This window comes from Sardina pilchardus, chromosome 16 (assembly GCF_963854185.1).
Source record: "Sardina pilchardus chromosome 16, fSarPil1.1, whole genome shotgun sequence".
In the NCBI taxonomy this organism is placed as follows: domain Eukaryota; kingdom Metazoa; phylum Chordata; class Actinopteri; order Clupeiformes; family Clupeidae; genus Sardina; species Sardina pilchardus.
In genome coordinates, this window is record NC_085009.1 from 21,602,925 (window position 1) to 21,617,924 (window position 15,000).

The window sequence follows — 15,000 nt, forward strand, 5'->3', positions numbered from 1 at the left end:
TGCAGGAGAGGCGTGGAGGAGAAGAGGAGAGAGTAGAGGAGAGGAGAGGAGGAGACGAGGAGAGAGTAGAGGAGAGGAGAGGAGGAGAAGAGGAGAGAGTGCAGGAGAGGAGTGGAGGAGAAGAGGAGAGAGTACAGGAGAGGAGAGGAGGAGAAGAGGAGAGAGTGCAGGAGAGGCATGGAGGAGAAGAGGAGAGAGTGCAGGAGAGGCGTGGAGGAGAAGAGGAGAGAGTGCAAGAGAGGAGTGGAGGAGAAGAGGAGAGAGTACAGGAGAGGAGAGGAGGAGAAGAGGAGAGTACAGGAGAGGAGAGGAGGAGAAGAGGAGAGAGTGCAGGAGAGGAGAGGAGGAGAAGAGGAGAGAGTACAGGAGAGGAGAGGAGGAGAAGAGGAGAGAGTAGAGGAGAGGAGAGGAGGAGAAGAGGAGAGAGTGCAGGAGAGGAGAGGAGGAGAAGAGGAGAGAGTACAGGAGAGGAGAGGAGGAGAAGAGGAGAGAGTAGAGGAGAGGAGAGGAGGAGAAGAGGAGAGAATACAGGACAGGAGTGGAGGAGAAGAGGAGAGAGTACAGGACAGGAGTGGAGGAGAGGAAGAGAGGGGGACAGGAGAGGAGTGGAGGAGGGGAAGAGAGGGGGACAGGAGAGTATTGAAGGAGAGGAAGAGAGGGGGACAGGAAAGGAGTGGAAGAGAGGAAGAGGAGGGAACAGGAGAGGAGTGGAGGAGAGGAGGAGAGGGGGACAGGAGAACAGGAAAACATAAGAGAAAGGAGAAGAAAGAGTAGAGAAATGTAGAGTGGACAAAACAGGATGAATAGACGCAGAGAGTGGACAACAGGTGGGGTGGAGAGCATATGTACAGTATGTACACCATAAGAGGCCACGAGTTTACATTGATCTACACAGCTGTTTTCTAGAGGTCTCCAATGAGTCACGTCGTTATCTCAGGAAAACAAAGCCATCTTGGGATAATGACATAAACAGTAAAAATGTTCAGATCTCTGAGAAAACAGACACTTACAATTAATGATTAATGCACACTGATTGCATGTTGCAAGGAGACAAGGGGTCTGTCCAGGGAGCTGCCTGCTGTAAGACATCTTAAAAGGCAGCATTTTTTCCCATTTCGGACACAGCCGAGATAACAAGGAGCGAGACAGGGTGCAGGGCAGAGGAAAACCCAGGAAGAACACAGGAAGAGTGTGAACCAGAGCAGGGGGGCAAGTGTGACACTTAACAGCGTATATTTCATGTTTAATATTCAGTAAATGTCTAGTTTTACTGTGTCGACCAAGGACAGGAAATTAGCCAGTGACTGCTGTTTAAGAGCTGCATCATCTGAGCCAGTAAAATAAATAAGCGATTAAGAGGACAGAGGGAGTAAGAGGAGGGAGAGGAGAAGAGAAGAGACAGAGCTGTAGAAAGATAAAGCAAGCCTGGCAGAGATATAATACACAATCAGTCGAGGGAAGATTTGAGTGCCAAGGTCTCTCTCTCGCTCTCTCTCCTCCCTCCTTCCCTCTCTCTCCCCCATCTCTTCTTTCTCCCCCTCTCTTTCTCTCACTCTCTCTCTGCCCCCTCTCTCCTCCCTCCCTCTCTCTCTCTTCTGTCTATCTCTCTTTTTCCTCCCTCTCTCTCTCTCCATCCCCTCTGAGGTCTGTGAAGAACATAATGAATGTTGCTATGACTCCCCGTGCCCACCTTCCTGTGGTCCTGAGCGTGTTAATTGGCCAATCAAACGCAACAGCAACAGGGTGGAGTTACCTTTCCTAAGTATTAGCCGCGGCTTAAGCATTGATTTTGCAACATTTCCTCAGCTATGAGGTGAATACACCGGGGCAGTTAAGATGGTATTAATACGATTTTGATTATTTTTAACTTGCATAATAAGACACTGTCCTGCAGCTAACACACAATGCGGCTAATACACAGGAAACTACAGTATTTAAAGGAACACACAAACTTTTTTGAGAAATAGGCTTATTAAGACACACACCCTTCTCTTTTCTGTGCGGTATGTGCAATAACCCAATCTGACACCGTTAGCCTAGCTTAGCATAATCCACTGGAAGTGGGTCAGACCAGTTAGCCTGTGGCTAGCTTTAAAGGGCAGAGTCTGATAGATCTAATTTCCCGAAATAAGCTTTTTTTATCGCCATTAGGGCCATTTCTTTAATGAAAAACAACTTCTTAACTACGTTAAAGGAACAGACAAGAGACACAGGGGTGTAATAAACTGCTGGAGTTTTAGGAGGTTCTTCTTTTTCTCATTAGGCACTTCTTTCTAGGCACCTATTTTGATTTTCTCTCACAATGGTACTTTGGTCTCTCTCCTCTTGTACTTCTCTCTCTCTCTCTCTCTCTCTCTCTCTCTCTCTCTCTCTCTCTCTCTCTCTCTCTCTCTCTCTCTCTCTCTCTCTCTCTCTCTCTCTCTCTCTCCTCTTGTACTTCTCTACCTCTCTCCGCTTGTATTTCTCTATCTCTCTCTTCTTGTACTTCTCTATCTCTCTCCTCTTGTATCTCTCTCTCTCTCTTCTTGTATCTCTCTATCTCTCTATCCTCTTGTACTTCTACTATCTCTCTATCTCACTCTCCTCTTATACTTCTCTCTGTCTCTATTCTTGTACTTCTGTACCTCTATCTCCTCTTGTATCTCTATCTCTCTTTGTACCTCTCTCTCTCTCCATCTCCTCTTGTACCTCTCTCTCTCTTGTACAGTGCCTCTCTATCTCTCCTTTTGTACATCTCTATCTCTCTCTCCTCTTGTATCTCGCTATCTCTCCTTTGTCTCACCCATTTAGTCCCATATACTCTCACATACTCTCATATGCTGTCACCCTCATTGTATCCACACAAGCACACCACCACTCCCATTAATCTCCCGCTAGAAATGTTCCATGTTTGGCTACGTTACTATTTTTGCTTTTCTTCACTAAATTATAATTTGGCTTAAACCTAGGCTTAAGTCTTGTAGTCCATGTCCCTTTTTATGCGGTGGTCTGGAAACGAGCTGGCCGCAACAATGCACATAGGAAATGTGTATATCATTGCCAAGTACCACAGACACACACACACAGAGCCCCCACACGGTGAATCAGAAGAGACAGCGCTTATCCCCACAAGCATCAGGGGGCTTTACATATTCCCCAGCTCCAAGGATTCAATTTATGGAAGGAGAGCACCGTGATCTGCAGAGGGTTCTGGAAGCAGGAGGCTCTAAATCCAGCTCTCTTTTGCAGGGAAAAATTCCATATCCCCGACTCCTGTGTCCCGATTTGGGGGGCTTTGGTTGGGGGGCGTGCAGGCTGCACTGACTGAAATCTCTGTAGCAAGATGAGGTGTGCAAATACCACTCCTTCTGTCGGAATATGTGTGTCTACATCTCTCGAGCAAATGTAATACTGCTCTGAGCCAGGTGTATGTGTGTGTGTGTGTGTCTGTGTGTGTGTGTGTGTGCTTGATATGAGTGTGCGTTTATGTCTATGTTTGTCTGATTGTATATGTGTGTCCTCGGTATTATGATGATTGCATTGAGGCCTCTCTGTGCGTCCTTTATTTGTGTGTGCGTGTCTGTGTGTGTATGTCTTTGTTCGTGTGTGTGCGTGTATGTAAGCTTGGGTCTATTGAGATGATCTCTCAGTGGACTGCACCTGTGTGTGTGTGTGTGTGTGTGTGTGTGTGTGTGTGTGTGTGTGTGTGTGTGTGTGTGTGTGTGTGTGTGTGTGTGTGTGTGTGTGTGTGTGTGTGTGTTTCTTTGGGTGTGTTTATGTGCATGTCTGTGTGCATGATTGTGTGTGTGTCCTTGGGGGTCCGTATGTGTGTGCGAAGGCGCATGTGTGTGTGTTTGTGAAGACGTGTGTGCGTGTACACACGTGTGTGTATGTGTGCGCGTGTGTGTGTGTGTGTGTGTGTATGTGTGTGTGTATGTGTGTGTGTGTGTGTGTATATTTGTGTGTGTGTCTTTCCGTGTGTGTGTGTGTGTGTGTGTGTATATTTGTGTGTGTGTCTTTCGGTGTGTGTGTGTGTGTGTGTGTGTGTGTGTATGTGTGTGTGTGTGTGTGTGTGTGTGTGTGTGTGATGATTTCTCAGCGGTCCCTGTGCCCCTCTCCAGCTTAAGCGGCTGCCAGCTCTGGGCTGGTGCTCGCCTGGCGGATCCCTGACATCGACTCTGACGGGAACCTGATCTTAAGACCCCCACCGGGACAGACGGGCCAACGGAAGCTGAATGCTGAGCGCCTCTGCGTCTGTGTGGCACAGCTCACCCCTACGCCCCCCGCCTCCCCCCCCCCCCGCCCCCCCCTCCTCGCCATCTTCCTCTCCTCCCTTCCCCTCTCCTCTCCCCCGCTCCTCGCCATCTTCCTCTCCTCTCCTCCCTTTTGCCCTTCCTCTCCTTTCCCCCAGCCCTGACACCACTCCTCTCCTCCCCACCCCTCTTCATCTGCTCCCCAGCCATCTTCCTCCCTTCCCCTATCCTCTTCCTCTTCCTCTTCCTCTACCCCAGCCCTGCCACCACTCCTCTCCTCCCCTCCCCTCTCTCTTTTCTTTTCCCCAGCTCTGCCACCTCTCCTCCACTCGTTCCTCTCCTGCATCCCCCCTTTATCTGCTCTCCTCTACTCAGACTCTTTTTCTCCTCTTCTTCTCTTCCTCTCTCATTATTATCTGTCCCTCTATCTTTCTCTCTGAACTCTCCTTCTCTGTTCCTTTCTCTACTCATCTTTCTCTGTCTTTCTGCCCTCTATCCCCTCTTCCTCTCTCTCTCTCCTTTTAGCTCCTCTGTGGCTTCTTCTATCTCTCCTTCTCTGTCCTTCTCTTTCTTAATCTCTCTTTCTATCCTCTCCTGCTATCTCTACTTCTCTATCCTTTGTCTCTCTCTCTCTCTCTCTCTCTCTCTCTCTCTCTCTCTCTCTCTCTCTCTCTCTCTCTCTCTCTCTCTCTCTCTCTCTCTCTCTCTCTCTCTCTCTCTCTCTCTCTGTTAAAGTCCATGCCAGCTGCTGCTGCATTTGCAGGAGAGCCTGCTGCTGCCGCCACACAGTAGAGTGAGCCAGGGGGCTCGTTAGCTGGTTAGCCGCGGTGGCCAAAGCCTGCTGTACACCCTGGCGGCGTCACCGATACAAAACTAAGCATGCTTAATGTGGCTGCCAATGCAGCATGTTAGGGGGAAAAGGACTTGGGCCCCGGCCTTAGCCGAATGGATCGGGCCGTATTGATTCTCGTTGGTTTCAGCCCGTTGGAGTATCTGGCTGTGTCGGAGTTGAAAGACGCAGCCATGAGGTCTATAAAGGAAGAAGAGGCCGATATGGATCAGCCTGCTGCTGCTGCTGCTGCAGCTATTCTGGCATCTGAAAGGTGTGAGCTCAGCCGGTTGTGCACTACAGTACCTTCAACCCATTTTTCAAAGGGTGAAAACACGCAAAATTGTGGACATATAGAGTGGAGTTTTTGCAAGGTAAGATCTAATCCATAGTGTGGAGTTTTGCTGAAGCACACACACTGACTCACAACGTAGGCCTTACCTATACACTGTATTGTGGTATTGTGATCACAAACACCTTCGTAATAAATAATGCTATTTAAGAGTGCGAGCGTGTGCCCCCTAAGCAAAGCGTATAGAGCGGTCTGCGTCGATTTAAATAGTGCTCTAGAAATCTCCAAACCTTGCTGGCGTGCAGCCGGCAGTCGTTGATGAAGAAGTTGGAGGCTCCCTTGGTGGACCAGAGGAGCTTGGAGAGCCCAGGCTGGATCTTCTTGTCTAGGAAGCGGATCCGTTCTTTGAAAAGCCCCAGCTCTTCAGGAGACAGGGCCAGGATGATCCTGCAGGGACCGAGAAAAACACTTATCAGCATGAGTGTGTGTGTGTGTGTGTGTGTGTTAAGTGTGTGTCGGAGAATGAAGAAGACACGCTGATCCATTTGCATCTGTGTGTTTGAAGTGCGTGTGTAGGAGGGCTTACATGGGTACATGTGTACATGTGCGTGTTTGTGTGTGTGTGTGTGTGTGTGTGTGTGTGTGTGTACATGTGTTTGCATATGTATGTATGCATCTAACCTAGCTATCCAATCAAAAGGGAACGTACTCCTGTCTCTCTGCCTACGCCATGAGAGCTGAAGGACTATCATGAAAGACTCTAGAAACAGGGAATCAAATGAAACGTGTCTGTGAAGCACATGCAGGCTTGTCGCCATGCCAAAAACAAACCCCTGCCTTCTCTCTCTCTCTCTCTCTCTCTCTCTCTCTCTCTCTCTCTCTCTCTCTCTCTCTCTCTCTCTCTCTCTCTCTCTCTCTCTCTCTCTCTCTCTCTCTCTCTCTCTCTCTCTCTCTCTCTTTCTCTCTTTCTCTCTCTCTCTTCCTCCCTCTCGTCTCTTTGTTTGCTTGCCCTTTGTTGTGTGCCTTTGTCTGCACTGACATTAACATACTGCATTAAATGCAGAGCCGTGACTGATGATAATTGGCGCTCGCTCGTGGGCTCTCTCTGCCTCAGCAAAGCGCCACAATAGGTGCTTCAGGCTGGAGTGGTGTGTGTGTGTGTGTGTGTGTGTGTGTGTGTGTGTGTGTGTGTGTGTGTGTGTGTGTGTGTGTGTGTGTGTGCGTGTGTGAATATGTTTGTATGTGTTTGTGTGTGTGTGTGCTGGGGCCATGAGCTGTAATGGATTTATCACACACACACACACACACACACACACACACACACACACACGTGTGGGCAGTATGTGTGGAGAGGCTGAGGCTACTGTATGCCATTCAGTATGCCTCCTCAATAAAGAGAGCACTACTTTAAAGAGGAGGAGGAAAAGGGCAAGTGTGTGACCAGAGGTGTGTGTGTGTGTGTGTGTGTGTGTGTGTGTGTGTGATACATAGTGAGTGAGACCGTAACAAAAGAGCATATAGCCATGGTCTATCTATCAAAGAGGCCAGCATCTATGTCTCTGTCTGTGTGTGTGTGTGTGTGTGTGTGTGTGTGTGTGTGTGTGTGTGTGTGTGTGTGTGTGTGTGTGTGTGTGTGTGTGTGTCTGTGTGTCTGTGTGTCTGTGTGTCTGTGTGTCTGTGTGTCTGTGTGTCTGTCTGTGTTTGTGTGTGTTTGTGTGTGTGTGTGTGTTTGCTGTGTGTGTGTGTGTGTGTGTGTGTGTGTGTAGGGGTGGCATAGGTGCACACACACACACACAGTACAGACGACTCTCACAGAACACACCCAGTACAGACGACTCTCACCGCACACACACAGTACAGACGACTCTCACCGCACCTACACAGTACAGACGACTCTCACCGCACACACCCAGTACAGGCGACTCTCACCGCACACACAGAGTACAGACAACTCTCACAGAACAAACAGTACAGACAACTCTCACAGAACAAACACAGTACAGACGACTCTCACAGCACACACACAGTACAGACGACTCTCACAGAACAAACACAGTACAGGCGACTCTCACAGAACAAACACAGTACAGACGACTCTCATAGCACACACACAGTACAGACGACTCTCACAGCGCACACACACACAGTACAGACGACTCTCACCGCACACACAGAGTACAGACGATTCTCACCGCGCACACACACACACAGTATAGACGACTCTCACAGCACACACAGAGTACAGACGATTCTCACCACACACACACACACACAGTACAGACGATTCTCACCGCACCTACACACAGTACGGACGACTCTCACAGCACACACACAGTACAGACCACTCTCACAGCACACACACGGTACAGACCACTCTCACCGCACACACAGTACAGTAGAGCACCTGTGCAGTGCTGCTAGTGCTAATCAGGCACTATGGTGTGGGCGCTAATCAGCCGCTATGGTGTGACTAAAGGCACCAAGCTAACTGGAGAAAGGTCAACAAAAGAAACAAACGAAGGCACTCTGTTAAGAAAAAAAAAACAAGAGGGAAAAAAAGCTTTCATAAAGCCTGGCAAATTAGATACATACAAATTTAATTTGTGATGTTAAAAGGCTATTTACTATTTCTTTTTTCCCCAAAGTGCCTCTGTTTCTTCCTTGTTTCTCAACACCCACCACCATACGCCACCAACACCCACGCCTTGACGCATTCTGTGCAGTAAAGAAATCTGAATTTTGGAGATAATCTGTGAAACGAAACAAGGAAAATGACTGCATTTGCCTCATGAACTAACACTTGTGTATTGCATCTTAAGCAGTGGTTCCCAACCTGGGGTCCCGGGACCCCAATAGGGGCCGCCAGAGATTGCAGGGGGTCCGCACAGTGTTGCCTGGGCTGAGGTTATGAGATTACTAAAATTATATTTGCGCACATTAATGTATAAAATCACAATAACGCACCCAGTTGGATAATCAAAACTCTGTATAATCCAAATTAAAACATAATTTTGTTCCACAGTTAAATTCATGCAGCTATCTATTACCTCTGAACTTGCGTGAGGAACCTTCAGGTTGGACTAGGCTAAATCAATTCAAATCAGGCTTATTGGCCACGTATACTTGGGTATACAAGGAATTTGGTCTCTGCATTTATCACATCTGTGAATTAGTGAACACACACACCACACAGAGAACACACAGTGAGGTTAACACACTAACCCGGAGCAGTGAGTTGCCTTCATACAGCGTCACTCGGGGAGGAGTGAGGGGTTAGGTGCCTTGCTCAAGGGCATTTCAGCTGTGGACTGGTCGAGGATCGAACCGGCAACCCTCCGGTTGCAAGCTCGAAGCCACTTAGGCCAGTAGGCCACGGCTGCCCGGTATTGCAGTGGCCTTAGTAATTCATCCCGGACCCCAATCGTTGAATAAAACAATGTCTTGTGTGTGTATGCGGGTAGGAGTTCAGGTAGGGGGCTCTGGCTTGTCTTAGACACAGGCAAGGGGGCCTTCAAGGAAAAAAGGCTGGGAAACACTGTATCAATTTAAATCGGACAAATTACGCTAACCTACCTTTTCCCAACTTGAGTCTTTCATTGGGCTTAACCTTTCAAATCCAAAATCAGATTTGGACAGTGGTAGCATTTGACAGGAGCTTTTCCGGTCAAAGAACACTATATTGCCACGCCTGTGTCTAAAATCCACATCTTGGCAGAACATTTCATTTGTCACCCAGGCCTAACCTAACCCGCCTGACGAAAATGTCCTTTCCTCCAGCATGTATCACTCCGAAGCTAGAGGGCCAGGGTGCTACCACCGGTATATGCACATCTGCGATTTTACCATGGATCTCAAACTCAGTGTCGTCAAATTCAGTGTCAAACTCGACGCGCGTGACCCCTGAAATGCTTCAACAAGCCTACGGCAATGAAGCAATGAACTGGGTGAGGTGTGTGTTGACATTCGCACGGCTGTGCACCGTGAATTCCAGATGATGTTCCATTTGACATTTTGTCACTGGCGCAGGACTAGGTGAGCCTACAGCGCCACAACATCTGTTGCGGATGTTGTTTTGTCAGGTGACAGTTGTCAGCTGGACTATAAATTAGCCTATAAATTGCCTCAGTACAACTTCTTCCTTTTCCCCAAGATGCAGCTCAAGCTGAGGGGCTGCCATTTTGACAGTGGAGGTGATGCACGCGGGCTGATGAGCGATGAGTGATGTGCACACACACACACACACCTACACACACCTACACACACAAAGACACACACGCACGCACGCACGCACGCACGCACGCACGCACTCACACACACAGACACACACACACACACACACACACACACACACACACACACACACACACACACACACACAAAGACACACACACAGACAAACACAAAGACACACACACACACACACACACACACACACACACAGACAAACACACACACACACACACACACACACCTCTGTTGCAGTCACACAACACCAACGGCCCATTCTGTTGGAGGTTGCGTAGCTCCTCTCTGAGCTGATGCATTTGTGCGTGAGTGTGTGAAGGCAGGTGTACGGGTGTGTGTATGAGTGTGTGTGTGTGTATGACTCTAAGCACAAATACACACCTGTTGTAGTCACGCACCACCAGCAGCACGTTCTCTCGGAGGTTGCGGAGCTCCTCCCGGCGCTGGTAAACTTCAGACACGTAGTGCGGGATCTCAAACAGCAGCCGCTCCCAGTAGTGGATCTCATTGAACATGTTCAGCAGGCCTCTGCACACACAAACAAGACACACACACACGACACACACACACACACACACACACAAACACACACACACGACACACATACATATGACACACACACGCACGCACGCACGCACGCACGCACGCACGCACACACACACACACACACACACACACACACACACACACACACACACACACACACACACACACACACACACACACACACACACACACACACACACACACACACACACACACACACACACACACACACACACACGACACACACACACACACGACACACACACAGACACACAGACACACACAGTTCTCAAAGCTCAATGAGTCATTCTTCTCCAAAAGCAAGGAACTGATCACACAGCAGCTGGGAGATTGCTTGCTTGATTGCTACCATTTAAATTGGCATTTTCCAAACGGGGGGACTAGATTATGATTTAAGGCGAGAAAAGTCGAGAATTGTAACATGATTCTGTGAAAACTGTAAACAGCTGCAGAGTTCGGTGTGGAACATTAGGGCTGAGGATTGTGCTTGTGTGTGTGTGTGTGTGTGTGTGTGTGTGTGTGGTGTAGTGTGACAAATACCTCACGCGTGCTTAAAAAGATGCTGGTAGGGTGTGCACTGTGTAAGCATTTTGTTGTTGAGCTTGTTGTTTTGGAAGTGTGTGATTGAGAGCGATCATTCCTATTTATAATCAGAGAGTAAGGTCTCTGGCACCAGCAAAAATTGATGTTGTTATGCTGTTGTTGTGCTTGTATCTCTGTGTGTGTGTGTGTGTGTGTGTGTGTGTGTGTTTGATAGCTGCCCTCCCCGCCCCCACCCCACCCACCTGTTGAAGTTGATGTCCAGGATGCCATTGTGTCTGTGTGTATGTGTGTGTGTGTGTGTGTGTGTGTGTGTCTGTCTGTCTGTCTGTCTGTGTGTTTGATAGTGCTAGAGACCCCCCCCCCAACCTGTCGAAGTTGATGTCCAGGATGCCGTTGTATCTCTGTGCGTATGTGTGTGTGTGTGTGTGTGTGTGTGTGTGTGTGTGTGTGTGTGTGTGTGTGTGTGATAGTGCTAGTCACCTGTCGAAGTTGATGTCCAGGATGCCGTTGCGGTCGCGGCTGCGCAGCATGAGCGGCTGGTCGAGGCGCTTGAGGCTCTGGCGGTCCAGCGTCTGGCTCCACTCGCTGAAGACGCGCCGCACCAGCTCGTCCAGCGTCTGCACCAGCTGCGCGTGCGCCAGCAGCACCTCCTCGCCGCTGCCGATGTGCGGCATGAAGTGGGCCCTCTGCAGCACCTGCGCGGAAAACAGGCGGCAGGTGTGGCGGCAGACAATCACAGTCCGTCAATGCATTTTGATCCATCTAGCTGTCAATCAGTCAGTCTGTCTAATGTCTATCAATTCAAAGGCCCATTTTAAAGGCAAAATACACACATACGTATAATATTATATATATACTCACATACACATAATTAAATACAGTGCACAATCACTGTGCAATTACCCCACATAGACATAATTACGTTCATAATCTATACATGCCAACATACAAAGGCGTTTTCCAGATTTGTTAGGAAGCTCTTAAGTGCTAAAACCTCTAAGAACGTTCTAAAAATGCTCCTAAGAAGTTTTGAGAGCTTCTTAACGAATCTGGGAAACCCGGCCATAATCCGTAACGCCATATATACACTTATTTCTGTCTATCCATCCACCCGTCTATCGATGTATTTCCTGATGTATGCAGGTTTCTCTCTCCTCAATTGTATATGCCTGAATAAATCTGTCTTTGCCTCCATCTCAGGGGAGGAATTTCAGCATCTTTCCCTTATTAGCTGCCTAAAGTGTACGCATGTGTTCTTGGAGACGACACGCAGCCCACCACGAGCCAAAACGCTGATGCCATGATGATGGAGAGGACGAGCTCGCCGTAAACGACTGCATTACATGGCATGACACCGACACTCTCTATAGCAATGCCAGCTGTGCAGCCTAATCCCTCCTGACGAGCTCGCTCTCAATCTCTGACTCAGCTCGCTTGACGCGCACATCACGCACCATCCACATTTGTGCATAAAGCTCCTTTTCTTTTCTATTTTGAGCAGCCGACTTATTTCTTTCTTTTCATCTCATAAACTCTTTTATCCACCCTCCATCCCTCCACACACACACACACACACACACACACACACACACACACACACACACACACACACACACACACACACACACACACACACACACACACACACACACACACACACACATACGCCCATCCATCTCCTCCTCCTCTGCAGCAGGAGATGTGTAATTTGCAGGAAATGCAACATAATCAGATCTGTGCACAATTAAGGAGCTCCCCTGGTCTTAATTGGGTCCTTAACGAAAGCGGAAAAGTGGAAGTTTAAACACAGCGGAGCGGCGGCGTGGCTCTGTGTAAGCAAAACTTTGGGCGGCTGGCAGGCTGAGCAGGAACAGCTGTGGAGGAGACGACCCGCGCACAGGTCACAGAGGGCACGGGCACCGCGCCGCGGCTGACTGGGGAGGAATGGATGCTCTCTCTCCTCTCTCTTTTCTCTCTATCTCTCTCTCTCTCTCTCTCTCTCTCTCTCTCTCTCTCTCTCTCTCTCTCTCTCTCTCTCTCTCTCTCTCTATCTCTCTCTCTCTCTATCTATCTCCCTCTGTCTCTCTCTCTCTCTCTCTCTCTCTCTCTATCTCTCTATCTATCTCCCTCTGTCTCTCTCTATCTCCCTCTCTCTCTCAAAAAAAAAAAAATTCAAAATTCAAAAAAGCTTTATTGACATGACAAGAGCACTTGTGTTGTCAAAGCAGACATGTGACAATACAACAGATACAATATCTGTTTTGAGAAAAACAAAAGAAGAAATCTTATCAAATCAAATCAAAATAGAAAGAAAACTTATAATGATGATAAGCTAGCATGCTAGCTGAAGGAAAGAAAACTTATATTTCTTACATCTAAATAAAAAGGAAACTTATTTTAAACCTATACATAAAAAAATAGTAATAATAATAAAAAAAAGAAAATCAAACATTTACCAGAGAGATGAAACTTAACATAAACTTAAGTACTAAATTGAGTATATGTCTTGGATACTCAAGTTCATAAGATAAAAAGGAAACTTAAGTAGAGAATTATTCTTAAGAATAAAAGTAAACTTAACTTAAACTTAACTTAAAATTTTCTCTTGTTTTATGGCATGTTATTATGTAATCTGCAGCTAGGCTTGAATAATGTTCATCTTCTCCCAACAGTAAACATATTTTTATATTGAGGGGCAGGTTTACAAAGTTATTATTTTTTTTACTGAATTCCGCAAAGAACTGTTCTCTCACAGATGAATTAATGGAGCAATGTAAAAGGAAATGTTCCTCGTTTTCTATGTTGTTTATGCATAAGCTACAATATCTCTTGTCTCTAGGTACCCATGTTTTTTTATGTCTCCCTGTCTCTATATGGAGGTTGTGGTCACTTATTCTATATTTGGTAATCATTTTCCTTTTCTTTTGATCTTTAATATTCATTAAATATGGTGCTATACAGTAGCTCCTGTTTAGTGCTCTATATATTTCTAATTTAGGATTGTCTTTTATTTGTTCCTCCCAGAATTTGATAAAATGCGCCTGATTTCTCTTGTCAATATGTTTAAGTAGATATTTTGGTATCTGGCTTAGGTTCTTGATGTTATTTTTGTTTGCTATTTGAAATAGGGGATCATTTTGATGGATGAGTGATTTATTCTTAAATGCTTTGTAGTGAAAGGTGTTGATGTCACTTATTTTGAGGTGTAGCCAAAATTTAGAGGCTCTCTTGTCAATGTCGAGGACAAGGGGAAACCTTCCCAGTTCAGAGCGGCTGGCCAGGTTGGAGGATCTTCTGTGTATCCCTAGGATGTCTTTACAGATGTGCAGATGCAGAATTTCTGTAGGGCTTTGGTCCCACTTTGTATAGTCTAAGCTATATATTGGACCCCAAATTTCACTGCCATATAGAGAAATGGGTTTGATTATGGAATCAAGAATTTTTAGCCAGAATTTAATTGGTGGGTTGTATTTGTGGAGTTGTTTTTTTATTAAGTAATATGTTCTTTGTGCCTTCTCTGCTAGGTTCTTTATTGCCATATTAAATTTTCCAGATGAAGTAATTGTAAGTCCTAAATAATTATAATGTGTTACTTGTGTTAAGGCAGTTTCTCCAATTGTGAAGCTGTTTTCTTGTCTAGGTACTCTTGCTTTCTTTTGAAACACCATTATTTTTGTTTTTTCAGTGTTAATAGGTAATGCCCAATTTTTTACTATATGTGTCCAGGATGGTCAGACTATCTTGCAAGCCCTGTTTTGTTGGAGATAGAAGCACCATGTCTCTCTCTCTCTGTCTCTATCTCTGTATCGCTCCCTCTCTCTCTCTCTCTCCCTCTCTCTCTGTGTCTCTCTCCCCCTCTCTCTCTCAGCTTCTCTGGTGCATGGCTGCCTCAACTCAACATGTTTTGAGATAACGGTGCAACATAAAGATTTGTCACGTGAACAAGCGTTACGGTGTGCGGAATTGGACGACACACACTACGGTTGCGCTACTACAGCACTTCAACACGCACGCACAGATTCCCTGAGAGATCTCCATTTTATATAACCACTCAGAACCCTACAGATCAACTATTCATGGTTATCTCCACATGTGCTGCAGTTCATGCCCCTTGAGCTAAGGCGGCAGGGTGGCACTACACAGAAGAGCAAACCCCCCCCCCCCCTCCCTTTTCTCTTGGTGAGCAGAAATACACTAATTTGCCATATCCTGCTCATCTAAGGGCTACACGTGAGGGCACTGAAAAAGAAACAGAAAAAGAAAAAGAAAAAAAAGAAAAAAAACCCCTACAT

General features: G+C 46.9%; 1 protein-coding gene across 1 annotated transcript in view; it reads right to left on the minus strand.

Moving 5' to 3' along the window:
* dnah2 (dynein, axonemal, heavy chain 2) overlaps window positions 1-15,000 on the minus strand; it is a 223,751-nt gene that overhangs the window by 173,291 nt on the left and 35,460 nt on the right. The window contains 3 exon segments of the mRNA XM_062516042.1: window positions 5,644-5,800; window positions 9,980-10,126; window positions 11,189-11,403. Coding sequence (XP_062372026.1) covers window positions 5,644-5,800; window positions 9,980-10,126; window positions 11,189-11,403 — 519 coding nt within the window.